This window comes from Colletotrichum karsti, assembly GCF_011947395.1.
Source record: "Colletotrichum karsti strain CkLH20 chromosome Unknown Scaffold59, whole genome shotgun sequence".
Lineage (NCBI taxonomy): Eukaryota > Fungi > Ascomycota > Sordariomycetes > Glomerellales > Glomerellaceae > Colletotrichum > Colletotrichum karsti.
The window spans coordinates 50,357-68,007 of NW_024065959.1; the positions used below are offsets into that span (position 1 = coordinate 50,357).

Below are 17,651 nucleotides of genomic sequence, written 5' to 3' on the forward strand. Positions count from 1 at the left end.
GAAGGTATAGGCTAGCCTCTATAAAGAGTTTAATAACTAGCGGCAAGTTTTATAGTATATATATAGAACCTATATACCCCTTAGAGTATAATAGGTATACTACTATATCCAGCATTATCTAAATTTTAGTATCTATATAATATCTAGTACTAAATCTAGTAACTATAATATTAAAGGCTACTTAATAAATAGCCTTAGCTATTTATACCACCTTATTAATATTATATAGGATATACTTAGGGATTAGGAGTCTAGCTTCTATAATGCCTATACATAAGATGAGATCCTTATATCCTATAAGTACTATAAGCTAAGATTAAAATATCTTAGTGACTTCTATACTATACTATTATTAAAGGCTCTTAGACTAATTACTTAGGAATATTAGCTTGCTAAAAAGGCCTTACTAACTGGGTGAAACCCTTACCTAGTTACTCTTAGTAACTATACTAATAACTATTTAGTCTCTATATAGTATAGCATCCTATACTGCTATAAGATCTATAGCAAGCTTATTAAGGGAATAGCGTTTATAAAATAGGAGGTTTATCTATAATAGCAGCTTTAGGAGACTACCTCATAAGACCTATACCGGTATATTCTTAATCCTAAGATAGCTATAGCTCTCTATAGTTGGCTAAGGAATGATACCTAGCTAGTCCCACTCTAACTCGCTATTATAGCCTAGGGCTAGTGCTAAAAGAGTGCCTTAACTATAAGCTAGCCCTTAATAGTATAAAAGTAAGGGCGCCCTCCTAGGTTAAAAAATAAGTTAATAGTAGCTTAAGATGCTAAGTAGTAAAGCTTAGTAACTACTATCTTATTATCTTAGTATTAAATAAGGAGTTAGTTAAGTAAACTTAGTACTAGGAGGGCTATAGGTAAGTAAAGTAGTGGGAGGCATCTATAGCTAAGTATTTATTAGAGAAGGAGTTAGTAGGAGATATTATTAAGTAGTCTATAGATATAGAATATAAATGCATATTTAAGATTTATAAATTAATAAGACTAATATAAATTAAAGGTTATAGTTAAGATTTATAAAGTTAGCTAAAGTAGTTAGTTTTATAAATCCTAAATATAGCTAGAAAGGAGATAAACTAGATATAGGAGTAAGACTTACCGCCTTCCTAAAAGGTATTTAAGCGATCTAGTCTATTAAGGTGCTTCTCCTAAATAGAAGTACTTATGGAGCTTTAATTTTTGAGCTAATGAGGAGGTAGAGATTATTATGCGTCTGAGAGAGCTATACGTCCCTATCAATTCGTTATACGTCCCTATTAATTGCTATATTATAATAGTTTTTTAAGATTTCATAGTAGAGAGATCCTTTATTTAAAATTATAAGTCTTTTTTTAAACTATAAAATATTATTATTATTTAGTCTATAGCCTTAATATTTCTTAGCTTCTTATTAAACCTTAGCTATAAGTTTTTAATAAAAGTAGTCTTTAGTTTATAGTTCTCTAACTATTTATTTAAGATTTTAGTCTAATTATAATATATATATTATTTTATTTTAAATAAGCTTCTTTATTACTAAATATAAAATATACTATTTTAATATAGTAACTCTAGCTCCTATTAAGTCCTCTAGTAGTTTATCTTCTTCTTATAGAGTAGTCTATATATTTAAGTCCTTAGTTTTAAATTATATTATAATATTAATATATATTATATTATATATTATAATAATAATATTCTTAATAGGATAATACTAACTAAAAGGTAAGAATCCTCTAACCTTAAAGCTAGCCTTTTAGTAAGGTTCTTATATACTTTACTAAATAGCTTAGATATATATTTTTATAATAGATATTATATCTTTCAGCTTAATAATATATTAATAGTTAGTTATTAAAAGCTAGTTAATAAGATTAAGCTTTTTTAAAAAGATAGAAAAGATATTATCTATTTATATATTCTTAACTATATAGTTTAGTCTATATAAGAGACTATCTATTAGGTTTATTATATTTAAGTAGTATTAAACTTTAAAATTAAAAGTAAAGAGATAATAAACCTATTATATAAGCTTTCTATAAATATTTTATATTAATATAATAAGTATATCTTTAAGAGTAGTATAATTAATAAGGATTATAAACTTCTCTAGTAACCTCTAAAGATATTATACTTAGTAATTTAAGCTCTTTATAATAATAAGGAGTTCTTATTATTTTATAGCTTATTATTACTCTATATTTAAGAGCTTTTTTAACTAAAAAGCTATAGGATATTAAATACTATTATATTTCTATAAAAGTATATTAAATACTATTTAAGTTAAAGTATTTATTTTAACTCTTATTTTTAATACTAAATTATAGTATTTTAATATTAGCGCTTTAATAAAGGTATACTAAAGGGTTTTAAATATTATTTATATCTCTTCTATCTAAATAAAGGCTTTTAACTTTATTTTATTTTAGTTACCCTTTAGTATTATATTTATTAGCGCTATAATCTAAAAGTACTTTATAATAAACTTATAGTAGAAATTATAAAATTTTAAGAAAACTTAAAGATCTCTATATAATTTAAATATAAGCTATTTAGTAACTATTTAGATATATTTTAAGTTTATTATAATTCCTTTTTATATAATATAAAAGCTTAAAAAGTTAACTTCTATCTTATAGAACTTATATTTCTTTAGCTTTATAAAGAGCTCTATATTTCTTAAGTAATATAAAATAGCTTTAATATCTTTAATATATTAGTCTTTTATATTAAAGTAGATTATAATATTATCTAAATAAGCTATATAGTATATATTTAAGAGGTTAATAAGTATATAGTAAAAATATATCTCAAAAGTAGCTAGAGTAATAATAAGCTTAAAAGGTATTATAGTATACTTATAGTACTTATATTTTATATAGAATATAGTCTTCTATTAGTCTACTTTATTAATTATAATCTTATATGGGGCTTTATTAAAATTAATCTTAAAAATAAATGATACTTTAATAAGCCTATTTAGTAGTTTACTAATTAATAGTAATATATAGTAATTTTTTATAATAACTTTATTTAACTCTCTATAGTCTATGTATAAATATAAGCTATTATTCTTTTTAAGTATAAATAGGATTAATACCCTAATAGAGCTAATTAATTTTAAAATATACTTAATTACTTTTATTTTATAGAGGTATTTAGTAAGTCCTTATAACTATTCTATTTATATTAAGTATATTAGCTAATATAGGGGTTTTACTTTTAGCTTTAGTTTTATATAATATACTACTCCCTTAAGCTAAAGTACCTTTTCAATATTATTTTTATTAAAAATATTTATAAACTCTTTTAGTTCTTTAGAAATTATTTTAATTATATTTTTATTTAATAGTTCTTTATTAAGTATTATAATATCCTTTTTATTAAGAGCTAAAACCTCTATAAAGTATATAATATAAGCCTTTTAGCTATTCTTTATAATTTCCCAAATTAATAATTCTAACTTAATAAATATAATCTATTTATATAACTAAATATAAGATTTAGTATTAATATAAATACCTTTTTACTTTATTAAATTATTTAATAAGAGGAGATTACTAACTTTAGGTCTTTATAAGCTTAAGATAAAAACTTAATAGATCTTTTATAGGAGTTCTTTACTATTTAGGAGAAAAAAAGTTAATTAATAAACCTTTTTAAGTAATATAAGTTATTCCTAAAAATCTATTAAGTCTAAAGAGGTAATACTTATAGCCTCTTTAAGGTTTAACTTTTCTATAAGGTCTTTTTAAATAAGGTTTATTATTATATATATATCTATATTTATAATAAGTTTAACTTTATTAATTATTTATATAATAAGTATTTTACTTTTAATAGTTTTATTAATAGGGATTAAAATTAGTTTTAATATAATATTTTTTAAAAAAGCTATTATACCTATTTATTTCTTAACTCTTTAATATCTCTTAAATAAGCTATTATAATAGTATTAACTTTAGCTCTTTTTAGAGGTATATTATAAGGATTACTTTTTAATTATAACTAGCTATTTAGATAATAAGTTATAATATAGCTATATTTTTTATAAATATAATATTAAGGGCTTTTTCTTTCTCTCTACCTTATAAAGTAGTTAGAGAATAAATAGAAGTTTATTATATATTTATTTTATACTAATATTTCTAAATAGTACTCTTAGTAATTTATAGACCTAAGAGGTTAAAAGCTACTTTTATAGGGGTAGTCTATTAACTTAATATATAGTTACTTATAAGATTTAGAGTAAATAATAAGCTTATTATTATATCTCCCCTCTATGACTTTTTATAGCCTTTAAGTATATAAAGTAATAATATATATATTAATATAATAAATATCCTATTTAAGAAGTTTTTCTCTTAAGGGTATTAATAAGCCTTAAAAGAAAGTATAAGCTTTTATATTATTTATATTAAGTTTATTAAGGGTTTTATTAATAGCTTTTTATTAGCTTTAATATAAAATTAACTTCTTTTTACTCTTTTAATAATATTATTAAAAGGTATTATAATAGTTTTACTCTTAGAGTTTTAATATAATATATTAACCTTTAATAAAGATCTTAAAGTCTTTTTATTGAAATTTCTTTTTATTCTCTAAACTATTTATAAGTCTTTATTAATATATTTACTACTCTATTTAAAGAGTATACTTTATAGTATTTATAGCTTATTAAATATATTAACTTTTAAAATAATTAAAATAATACTTATATACCTCCTCTATTATAATAAGCTAATCTTTTTATATAATACTAATAGACTTATTAATAAAATAAGCTATATTATAATTAAATAGTTTCTTATAAACCTTTAGTATATACTCCTTAAAGCCTCTTATTATAAGTATTAAGAGGATCTTCTATTAGTTTATAATATATATTAATATTTATTATATTAATAACTAATTTACTATTTTATTAAGCCTATTAGCTAAAGCTAACCTATAAGCTATAGTTAGAAATATTTAGCCTTATAGCTTATCCCTTTTATAAAGGGGGGTCTTAAATTCACTATTTTTATATATCTACTTATTATATAAATAATAAGTATTTAGTATAAAAGGCTTATTCTCTTTAGGGCCTTTAGCCTTACTTAAGGTATAGCTTTTTATTTTTTAATATTAATTTATATTATCTATTAATTATTTACTTAAGTTATTCTCCTATTATAGATTTAAGAGAGTAGTTTTATTTTAAGTTTAATAAATATTAAGTAAAAGTTTTTTATTCTAACTAATAAGTATAGTTTTAATATATAGCGCTATTATTATTATTAACTTTTCTAAAATAGAGTAAAAATAAAAAAATTATAAAGATATTATAGAGGCTAAATACTATAATTAAGTTAAATAAATAGTAAAAATACCTAAAAGATAGGTCTTATATTACTATACTATTTTTATTTATTTTCTCTAAAATTTCTCTTTTATTAGGTTTTTAATATAAGCTTATTAAGCTTCTATTATAGAGGGTTTAATACCTTAAACTTATAGGCTTTTATTATTAGCTTACTTATAGTTCTCTAAGCTATCCCTAGCGTCTCTATCTTAAAGTTCTTAAGACCTTTATATTTAAAAGGAACTTAAAGTAAGAGGATATAGAACTTAGCTTAATTATACTCTATAAGCTTAACTATATTATTAAAGATAAGAGAGAATAACTAGCTATAAGTTATAATCCTCTAAATAATAATAATAATAAAATATAATAGCTAGTTAATAAAAAGCTCTCTATATACCTTAATAGTTATAGAGACTATTTTAGTAAAACTATTAGTAATATCTTAATATACTATTACTTATATAACTATAAGATTAAGCTAGAATTAAGTATTAGGGAGTAAGATATTACTCTATATATAAATAGTCCTTATTTAAGCTAGAAGCTATATAGAAGTATCTATTAAATAACTTTAAAAAAGATTTTATTATAACTAATAGAGCTCTTTTTATAATACTTATATTATTTATATAGAAGTCTGATAGTAGCTTATACTTCTATATTAACTTTTAAAAACTTAATAAACTTATTAAAAAAGATTAATACTTATTACTACTTATTAATAAAATGATTATAAGGATTAATTAAGCTAAAGTATTTATAAAGCTTAATATTTAATAGGTATTTTACTATATATAAATATACTCTAACTTTAAAGACTTTATAATCTTTTAAACCTATTATAAAGCCTATAAATATAAAGTTCTATTTTTTAGCCTCTATAATAAGCTTATAATATATTAATAATATATAAATAATATATTAATAGAATACCTTAATAATTTCTATACTACCTATATAGATAATATCTTAATCTTTTTAAAGGACCCCTTAAAATATAAGATATATATTAAAAAGGTATTAAACTAGCTATATAATATAAAGCTTTAAGCTAATATTAAGAAATATAAGTTTAATATTATATTAACTAAATACTTTAAGTTTATTATCTTAATAGAGGGTATATAACTAGACCTAAATAAGATCTCTATTATAATAAACTAATAATCCCCTATAACTATTAAGGGGGTTTAATCCTTTTTAAGCTTTTATAATTTCTATTAATAGTTTATATAGAATTATAATAAGATTATTAAGCTATTAATTAAACTAATAGTAAAGGGGGTATAATTTACTTTTATAATAAACTATAAAGCTACCTTTAAGGCCTTAAAGTAAGCCTTAATATTAATATTAATCCTTTACTATTAATACTTAAAATTATAAATCTACTTTAAAATAGATATCTTTAAGTTAGTTTATATTAATACTCTTTTATAACTATAACTTAATAATAGCTTATAATACTTTATAGCTTATTTCTCTAAAGTAATATCCTTAATAAAGATAAACTATTTAATCTATAACTATAAGATAATAGTAATTATATTAATAATAGAGAAATAATATATTAAGCTATTTACTCTCTTATAGAAGTTTAAAATAATTATAAATTACTAACTACTTTTATACTTTATAATAAAGTACCTCTTTAGTATTTAATAAGCTTAATAGGCTAATATTTTAATTAGTTTTAATTTTATTATAAAATATAAATTAAGCTAAAAAGATATCTTTATTAATATATTAATATAAAAAAATAAAAATATCTATATTTAGTAAGCCTTTTATAAAGCTAACTAAATATAAATACTATTACTATCTTTTTATTTAAATAATAATATTACTATAAAGCTCTATAAAATATTATTAGCTACTATAGAGGCTCTTAAAGCCTCTATAGGCACTATAGACCTAATAGAAGAGCTTAAGAGTTATCTTCTTATTAAATAAGTATTATAGCTTAACTATAATAAAACTATAATATCTCTTTAACCTCTCTATATTTTAGCTATAATAAAACTATAATATCTCTTTAACCTCTCTATATTTTAGCTATAAATAATAAAGAATATTAAGCTATTTATAATAGTTTATTAGTTATAAATAGTAAGTTAGTAGTCTCTAAAAAAGAAAACCTATAGATATAACTTATTTAAGAGGCTTATATTTAAAAACTAACTACTTATTTAAGCTAAAATAAAATACTAAAGATATTTAAATAGTATTACTATTAGCTCTATTTTATAGTAAATATAGAGTAGTATATTTATAATTATTATACTTATTATTATACTTAAAAGCTATAAGATAAGCCTCTAAATAAGCTTAAACCCCTCTTAGTACTTAACTACTCTTAAGAATATATTACTATAGATTGCCTTTAAGTACTATATTATAATTTAAACTATATATTCAATTTACTTTAGGTTTAGCCTAGCCTACTAACTAACTAATAGCTATTTAGCTATATAACTTATAGACCCTATATATAAGCCCTCTTACCTTAGCTATTAGTTTATTACTTTATACCTTAACTTTCCCTATTATAATAATAATAATAATAATAATAAATTTTTTACTATATATCTAACGCTTTGATATTCTTCCTCTAAGCTACTCCTCCTAGCTATCTACTAGATAATTAGCCTTAAAGCTATTAAACTAATATCCTATTATACTATTATATTATTATACTACTATTAGATATTAAGCTTTTTAAAATTATTTATAGAAAACTCTTTACTTATTATTATTATTATTACTATTTAATAAAGCTATTATAATAATCCTATTACTTACTATTAGCTATATTTATAATATATTATTTAAATAGGCTTAACTTATAGATGTTTAATTACTTTAAGCTTTAAATCTATAGCTATTTAGAGTAAGCCTATAAGATACTTATAGGCTAATAAATTAGCTTTAATCTATATAAATAGCTCTACTTTATTAACTTCTAGATTATCTAACTACTCTAAAAAATATAAAATAAGCCTTAAAAGCTATTTATAATTAAGGATAAATTTTATAAGAGTTTTCTTTTTAGCTAAGGTCTCTAAGTCCTTATATTTAGGGCTTAAGTTCTAGATACTATACTTAATAGCTAAAGCCTTTATATTATTATACTTATTAGGAGGTATATTAAATAATATCTTATTAAATAATATCTTAGAGGAAGGATTTAAATATAGTAATAAAGAAGGATTATAGGAAGATAAGGAATAGGCCTTTAGCTTAAGATAGCTAGCTTTATAAGCCTACTTAATAACGTAATAGAGATACTATTTTAGCTAAAGGACCTTAAGGGTAGTATAAAGAGGGATTTATAACTAAAAAGTTTAATACCTTTATAGTAGGTTTAAGCTACTATTATTACCTATTAGTAACTAGGCTTACTACTTACCCCCTCTACCTTTTCTATAGCTCTTATAAATAATTTATATACCTAAAAACCTTAGCTAGGCTAAATATATTAATATTAATTTAATTATAAATTATATCTATTTATTTTATTAAAAGATAGTATAAGCTAAAGTGCTATTATTATAATAAATATATTATAGAACCTTATATTAAGAAACTACTATAAAGCTTATTTAGAGCTAGGTACTAGTTTATCTTTATATTACTATAGATTATATATTATATCTTATTAACTACTATAGGTATAATAATATATTTATTATTATTTACTACCTATTAAAAAAGAGCGTTTTACTACCTTACTATAAAATATTAATAATAAAGAATATAGTATAGCTATATTATATTAATATCTTCTACTATATAGGTTTCCTAACTATTATAACTTTAGATAGAGGCTTATAGTTTATTTTAAAGTTTTAAAATAAGCTCTATAAAATCTATAGTATATAGATATAGTTATTAACTATTACTTATATTAAGACTAATAGTTAAATAGAAATTATAAATTAATACTTTATTTAATAGCTTTAGCTTTAATTTAACTAATTTTAAGATAACTAAAGTAAAATACTATTTACTATAGATTTTATTTAAGTTACTCTATTAAATAAGACTATAAGTTTTTACTCTTTTAAAATAAAGTATAACTATACCTTATAAATAAGCTTTAACTAAGAGAAATACTTAACTACTTTTAATAGTATAAGAGAGAAATTAAACTAAATTAATACTTAATACTTAGCTAATAAGCTTTATACTATATAAAACGTTATAAAGAGAAATATAGTTACTATTTAGAGCTAATATCAATATACTACTAACTATTATTATTACTCTAATAACCTCTATATTAGTAATAAGGTTTATATCTTTATATTTAGCTAGTACTATAAGAACTTCTTAAAGCTATTCCTTCTATAGGATAGTCTCTAGCTTATTAAAGCTATTAATAAGGGTAGTATTTAGATTTTTAACCTATTAGTTAAATATAAATATTATTTAGTTTTCTACTTAAGTAAGCTATATAAAGCTATTAGGGACCTATTATTAAGCTAAATAGAGCTATTACCCCTATTAGTTAAATTTAATAATAAGCTTAAATATAAAGTATTTTATATTATTACTTTATAAATATAATATAGTAAGCTATAATATTAAGCTAACTAAAAGGAGTATAATAAGAACTTAATATAATATAATATTAAGAGCTTTTAATATATCCCTATTATACTTTATAACTTTTATATTAATAACCTATAAAATAAAAGCCTATTAAAATACTTTAACGTTTAACTTACTATAATAGCTATTAATAATATTATTACTACTTATTTTAGTAATAACTTACCTACTTAAGTATAAAAAATACCTAATTAATACCTCTTACTATTAGTAATAATAAGATATTTAATATAAATAATAACTTTATTATTTATACCTTAAGAAAACCTACTTAAGAGAAAAGCTAATTAATTAAATAATATTAATATCTTAAAGATCTTAAGTAATTTTAACTTAAAAGTAATATTAATATTCTTAAAATCTTTAGTATTTTAAACTATAGAGAGACTTAGAGGCCTTTTATATATTAAGCTAAAAGATAATTATTATTATCCTTATTACTTTTATCTCTTTTATTATTATTTAATATTATTACTCTCTATTTATTTATTTACTCTTATTTATTTTCTACTTAAAGCTATAATACTATAATATAACTTTTATACTATTTAATAAAGTTAAATTAAATATAAAAACCTTAAAATAAATAATAAAAATAACTTAATTAACTTTAAAGTAAAATAAAAAAACTACTTAATTATTTTAGAGAGATCTAGAGGAATTTAAGCCTATTTAGCCCCTTTTATAGAGATAATTTATATTTAATATATCTATATTATTACTATAAATAGTAATATTTCTAAAGGGGGGAGTAATATTATAGTATTAATAGCTTTAGGAGCCTTTTAAGCTTAATTAGTAGTTATATAACCTCTATTATATAAATAGGGCTTTATATACTTTAGCCTATAAGGCTAGGATCTTATATATACCCTATAGTAGAGTTTTCTTTCCTTCTTTAGCTATAAATTTACTTAATATAGTATATTTTAGTACGCTAGCCTAGTCTATTTATCTATTTATAATAGACTTTAATAATTAAAGCTATTTATAACTACCTTTTAAGTAAACTTTATACTTAAAGTTTATATTACTTTAGATTTACTTTATAAATTAAGTAGAGTAATTCTATTTTTATATATAATATTAAGAATAATATGAATCTTATTACTAAATTAGGTTAGAATATTAGTTATATAGCATATAAATACGCTTTGCTTACGTACCTCAGCTATCTGTACCGCAATAGGGATCCAGAACCCCTGCATTGGCTTTACACCCCGCCCCGGGTTAGACCTTACTGCTTGCTGCACCTTGCTTGCTACCTAGGTAGGTATCGACCTAGATACGTCAGTTCCACGATCAGTTCATTGACGGCACGCCGGCAGGTTTAAGGTCATGTAAGCTGCCTCTTTCAGTAACTTGGCCAGGGTCCCTAGTGGATAGCTTCTCTTCCATCTCTTCTTACCTACCTTACTCAACTCACCTTACCTCACTCCAGCTATCAAATTGAGACGGGAAACCTAAAGCTTTCGAGCTATTGTTTCAGCTTATTTCTGTCAGCCATCCGTTTCGAGACACATACTCTCTCGAACTGTTCATCTCACGCGTACCTCTGTCGATCTCACCACCACACTACATCTCATCACACGTCGAAACACCATCCAGAGTAGAGACCAGCTCTCAAACTCATCTCTCTCCGGTCCTCGGCAGATGGTCCTCCCCCCTCTCACGACACCAGTCCCAAAGCCCAGCTCGCTCTTCCTGCCCGCCATGTCGTCCGCGAAACCATCCTCGACTCAAGCACCACCTCCAGGCCCGCCCGCCGCGACTCCCCTCCCGGCCCGTCCCAAGTCTCCGGAGCGGAAGCCTGCAGTCCCCGCCGTCCCCGCCGGAACTGGAGCTCCCGCCGATCACCACCGCCCCTCCGACCCGAAGTTCGACCTCCCCAAGCTCCGTCTGGAGATCCGGGACCTCAACCACCCGGCCGCCCCTCACTTCCTCTCCGCCGTGAACGCCAGCACCGCCCTGGCCACCGCCGTACACTCCGTGCTGAACCTCCTCTACGAATCCCCCTCGTGCACCACCACTCACGTCCCGCCCACCCGCTCCGTCACCCTGGTCCTTCGCGACATGGGCGGCGTCGCTTACACCACGGGCTCCGACCTCGACGACGACCACAAGGAGATCCACTTCTCCATGTCGTACATCGCCGGCATCTCCGCCGACCGCCGCACCGACGAGATCATGGGCGTCCTCACCCACGAAATGGTTCACTGCTTCCAGTGGAACGCCCACGGCACCTGTCCCGGCGGCTTGATCGAGGGCATCGCCGACTGGGTCCGCCTCAACAGCAAGCTGAGTCCGCCCCACTGGAAGCGGGAAGGGAGCGGGAACTGGGATGGCGGCTACCAGCATACGGCCTACTTCCTGGACTATCTCGAGGGCCGCTTCGGCGCTGGGACTGTGCGCAAGCTGAACGAAAAGCTCCGGAACAGGCGCTATCACGAGAAGGAGTTTTGGACTGAGTCTCTCGGCCGGCCGGTGGAGCAGTTGTGGATGGACTACGGGGAGAAGTTGAAGGAAGAAGAGACCGTGATTGTCAATAAGGACGACATCTCCGACGACGATATCAGGCTTGGTAGGATTAGAGCGGCCGATCAAGACATCACTCAAGCTGGGTTGTCTGGTTGAGTCAGCTTTGCGGGAGACGACGACTTATTGGGATGGTTCACCGATTGAAATCCGAGATTCAAACTGCATGTAAACAGACGTGAGTTAGGAGCGAAAGATAATTTGATTCATGTACCCGCCACCAAAACATCTATGGAAGTGCCAAGTCCTGTGAACCTTTTGCGCCGTTTCCCAACCTTTGCATTTGCCTTTGCCTTCGCCGTGCTCAAGTGAGTCGACTTGTTCGACCTTGATATACTTGAAAAAAAAATGAAAAAAGTCACGAATCCAGAAATTGACTATGCGTGAGTGGGCTGCGCCTCGCTCTCGCTGATGACGCTGCCAACCTCTGACCAACTGGCCGGAGTCATCATGCCCTCACTCTCGCTCAAAACATCATAATAACGACCGGTGTCGCCGGCCCTCGACGAGGCGGCATCGTTGGCGACATCCTCACCGGAGCCGGCAAGGGATGCGGAGTCGGTGGGGGTAAGCTCGCCGTCGCTAACCAGCTCGGGCTCGGACATGGGCACAGGCGGCGACATGGGAAGTGGCGAGTAGAAGTTGGAGGGGCTGGACCCCTGAGCCCAGGCCTGGATGGAAGCGTAGGCCTCCTCGCGGTCCTCCTGGCCGGCCGTCATGTACTCGTCGGTGTCGAGCTCGCGGTCGAGGGTGGCGGATCTTTCGGATTGGGACGAGCTTTCGTTGGGGATCAGGGCGGGCACGGGAGGAATGACGGCGGCAATGTCTCGGGGACGCTCGTCGGCGTCGCGGGTAGTGGCGCTGTAAATGTCTGACATGGCTTCATCGCGGCCGGGGGACAGGTGGTTGGGCTCCATCGTCGGCAACTCGTCCTGGTCGATTTGATGCTCGTCGGCGAAAGGGTTGGCGTAGAGAGAAGAGTTCAGACCGCGGACACCTTCGGGGCGGCGGCGGAGGAGACCGTCGTCGTCGCCGCGGACATCTGCGCCGGTGTTGAATACGAAAGCGCCCTTCTCGCTGTTCACGTCCTGTCGCATGAAGTCGTCGAAAGACTTTCCGCGTGATGGCGCAGGGGGCAGCTCCTTTGACTCGGCAATCTCGGCCTCGATCTTTTCCTTTTCCTTCTTGGCGATGTGCAGAGCGTTCCAGTACAGCAGTTCCTCACGTTGACGACGGCGAGTCTCATCGTCGGCGTCGACGCCGGCCTCGGCTCCTCCGCGGGACTCTAAGAAGCCTTGGGCATCCTCGGGGCGGTTGAACATGGGCGGGCGGTCCGCGGGGTCGATGTTCTCGCCGAGCGAGTGCAAGGCGACGGCGATTCGCCTCCGGATGTCGTCGGCATAGCGTCGTAGTTCGGGGGACTCGTAGATGGCGATGGCAGCTGCTACGGCAACAGAGACGGCAATGACGCCGGCTGAAGCCAAAGCACCATTGTTAACACCAGGCATCGCGGGGCTCTTTGCAGGTTGGGAAGAGTGAAAGCAGATCAGACGCGGCCAGCGGCAGTGAGGAGAGGGAAAAGAATATACAGGTTTAAAAGAGAAAGTTGGAAACTCAAGCCTGAAGAATAGGTTTCAAGCCGCCTCTACCAGATTGGCCACGCGACGGTCAAGCTGTGCTTGCGTAGACCTGGAGGCCATTTGCCACAGGCCTGACCACCTCAGGCAAGCAATGTGATTCGCGCCGGTGCTGGCGCGGGGTAGCGGTCGAAGTGCCAGAACAGCAGATCGTCGGGCGGTGTTTGGGGGATTGGGGAACGCAGACAGGGTTCGGCGTGGGCGGTAATACAAGCGACAAGGGAAGAGAACTGGGAAGTTTGAATGTATCACTCACCTTTGGCAGCGATCGGTACAGGCATTTCGAACGACCTCTGATCAACAGCCCAAAACACGGAAATTGAGGTAATGAGTGACCATAGGTTGGAGGTGAGTGAAGAGAAAAGTGCAGCAGAGAAAAGATGGTGTGCGGCAGGCAGTACTTTTTAGACAGCCCAGAATCAAGGTAGGTACAGTAGGTATCTTGGGTTGGCATAAAGGTAGGTCGGTACCTTTCCATACCAACTGAGCAAGGCTTACTTCAGTTTTAAGGTCGTAGCCAAGCAGCATGGCATGAACTCGTCACCTCCGGAGCCAGAAATGCGACACACCCAGGTACCGAACCATCCGTCCAGGTGCACCCGCACCGCTATTTGAGAGGGACAATACCTTTGCTGCATCGAATCCAGGGGATACTCGACGCGAATCACAGATACCTACCTACCCCTCCGACGGAGGAAGAACCAGCCCGCTTACAACCAATCAACGACAGTCATTAGGACAGGGCGCCCCTTACGTTAGGGGGCGACGTGCCTGATAAGATAAACCGTCGGCAGCCCCGTGACGTTATCCAGTACGCCTCAAGGCAGGCTTGGACGCTTTGGTCCGGGTCCGTGGCGCGGTCAAACGCTCAAGGAATCACGCTCCTGTGCTGCTGTGAGGGAGGGGGAAAGAGGATTCCTCACCTGCTAAGGTACGGATACGTAGGTACCTAGCGAGGTAATATGCCTTACTGAGAGGGAGGCCTGCGCTAACATTTGGGGGCCGCGACATGACAGGCACTTGGGGTAGAGTAAGCCAGGAATTGCCACAGAGTTATTGAATTCCAGCCGCGAACAGCTGGTGGATGAAGGGACCTGGTGGTTGCGTCTCCCAACAGTTTGCCTCACCGCCACGGCCTGGCCACAGCATAACAGGGTGGTTCGGTCGAGTGACCATCCTATCGACTACGGCGAGTCCCTCCCATTTTGACTTGCAATGTCTCGTCTGAAGGGAAAAAACAGGACTTTGCGTCTTGGAAGTATTCGTCCCAGATTCCTCGCCTCATTCTGGCGGGCATGCAAGCCTTTTCCCTTCACTATGTGTGTCAGATAGGCTCCAGAAAGTGTAAGTAATCCAGTGCTTGGAGCTTATGGCGGACCAAGCCAATGAGAAATAGAAAGAGCGCCGAAACCCTCCCTCTGCTTAGGGAACTTGGCGTCGTCCGTGTTGTCTCGTCGTGAAGCACGGTGCATGGCACGGGAAACGCACGCTATTGTCCGGGGGCCTCGGGGCTTGCGACCCCACCTTGTGTTACAACACCGAGCGTCGGATCCGAGTCCGGCGATCCACATCTACGGAAGCCCGGGTCCGGGCTCCACACCTACCCGCCATCAAGCTCCGACTTAGCGTAGCGCCCCAATGCCACTGATTTTGTCAAACTCGAACCATCATGAGAGTCCTTGATAGAGAATACGAGTTCGTGATAAATATTTATACGTGCGTCTAGACTTGATCATTGAAACCTCGCGTACAAGACTTGCCCAGCACGCTTCAAAGTTCGTGTCTTTGAAAATTACACATTCACGACTACGGAAAGGAGCGCTATTAAGTCCAGATTCAGCTCAAACTCATCATGAACTGTCTCCGCCCGAATGTAAGCAGAACATTTATCTGAGTGAGCATCATATTCGGGTTACGTTTATGGGCCGCAGGACATCGTTGTAGAGGTTGAATTCCCCGGTGAAAAGAAAGACGTTTTTGCATTGTTGGCGAACTCCTAAGAGGTTATAAAATCAACAAGCGGTAAACGTATTTGAAACTCACAACTGAGACACATCAATTCTACTCGAGATACCCAAAGACAGCACCATGATATTCGAGTTTTATCCGGACGAGTGCAACGGCCATGACTACAGCTAAGCACTGAGGAATTCGATATAAAAGCTCTATCAACCGGCTTTCGGCTGGTATTTCATCTGATCAGAAGACACGTGGAATGTCGAGTATCCTCGAACGATGGAGGTTTGAAGCGATTCCGAAGACCCCTCGTCTGATGCTATGAACGAACACCCGAGGCAACGATTTAATCCAGGTCAAAGCTTCCACAGCGTATGAGCAGAACGCAGTGTAAGCCTGAATTCATCGTAGCCCTATACTTCCTCGCCCATTATTGATCAACAACTGAGTATAAGTGTGCAAGCTATACGACCTTGTATGGTATAAGACCGACGCTCGAGAAAGGTTACGGGCATCTTTCTGGCGGCGACAGCTTTACGCCCGCAGTAATAGTCCATCAACACTAACCAAATCATCTTCTCACTTACCAGCTCACTTACACCAGTTCACTTATACCAGTTCATCATGGTCGGGTGGTCCATACTTCCGCTCAAATCGCTCCCACTTAATACTCCAGTTCACGGCAAAAATGCGAGACTACTGATCTAAGAATCGGTGTTCACATCATGAGGGTCATCCTACTCAAAAATTCGAAATTCGAGCTTGGTAAGCCTCCCCGACGATGAGGAGGCAGGCTCTTATGAGAAACAAGAAACACGACGACGACACCTGCTCGGCCTTGCACGTCCACTTACGTCCGTGACCTCCTTGGGGTTGCTTATCTCATCGAGTGATTCCCATCAGGTGTTCCTGCGTCGTACGGCGCCAACCGTTTGCTCGAATACGAGCGTCCTGGTGAGTGCTTGGCAACCCTGGAAATAGTGCTACATCGAACTCGTCCCGTGGTTCTGGAGGATGAGAGCAAAATTGGCCTTGCTTCTTTCGCTGGTTTCGGCCTATTGTTGTCTACGACGTGTAGTTACGGTGTTCCTTAAGTGGCGTCTTTCCCGGGCGTCTAGCTTGTTATATTTAGAAGACGTTGGTCAGTCTACCTCATCCTTCTGTCGCTGCGGTCTCAGTCTTACGCGTACTCATCAATGCTGGCTTGGACGTCTTTCATTGACGCACAGTGAAGTGGATGGAAGATGAAAGGTCAGGCGCGATGTATACACCAGTTCCAGCTATCGTCGGCGATGAAGCGAAAGCGACACCGACGCTTCCGCAGCCGGCGTCCACTTCGCCTTCCGATGGAGCTCGTTGATTATCGGTGCCGAATCGGTGCTTCTCGGCGCGACCTCACAAAAGCAGCGAGAAGCGACCACGGGCATGCTGCTAGTTACAAGCTCGCGTGCTCGGTCATTGACGTACAAGGTCGCAGGATCGTGCCGAATGCGCGGTACGGGTCCAGGCTTTAGTGGCATCACCTGGCGTCACCATCATACGCCTGGATCAGACTACGC

The 17,651-nt window shown here is 33.1% G+C and overlaps 2 protein-coding genes across 2 annotated transcripts; one reads left to right on the forward strand and one right to left on the reverse strand.

The window, feature by feature from the left end:
- Positions 1-11,617: 11,617 nt before the first annotated feature.
- On the forward strand, positions 11,618-12,598 carry CkaCkLH20_12417 (pbsp domain-containing protein; the record flags this gene model as incomplete). The annotated part of the gene is made up of 1 exon (XM_038895130.1): positions 11,618-12,598. The coding sequence occupies one exon, from the start codon at positions 11,618-11,620 to the stop codon at positions 12,596-12,598; it is 981 nt and encodes a 326-aa protein (XP_038739519.1).
- Positions 12,599-12,876: 278 nt separating this feature from the next.
- Positions 12,877-14,007, reverse strand: CkaCkLH20_12418 (uncharacterized protein; the record flags this gene model as incomplete). Its single annotated transcript, XM_038895131.1, has 1 exon — positions 12,877-14,007. One exon carries the CDS (start codon positions 14,005-14,007, stop codon positions 12,877-12,879), a length of 1,131 nt encoding a protein of 376 aa, XP_038739520.1.
- Positions 14,008-17,651: the final 3,644 nt, after the last annotated feature.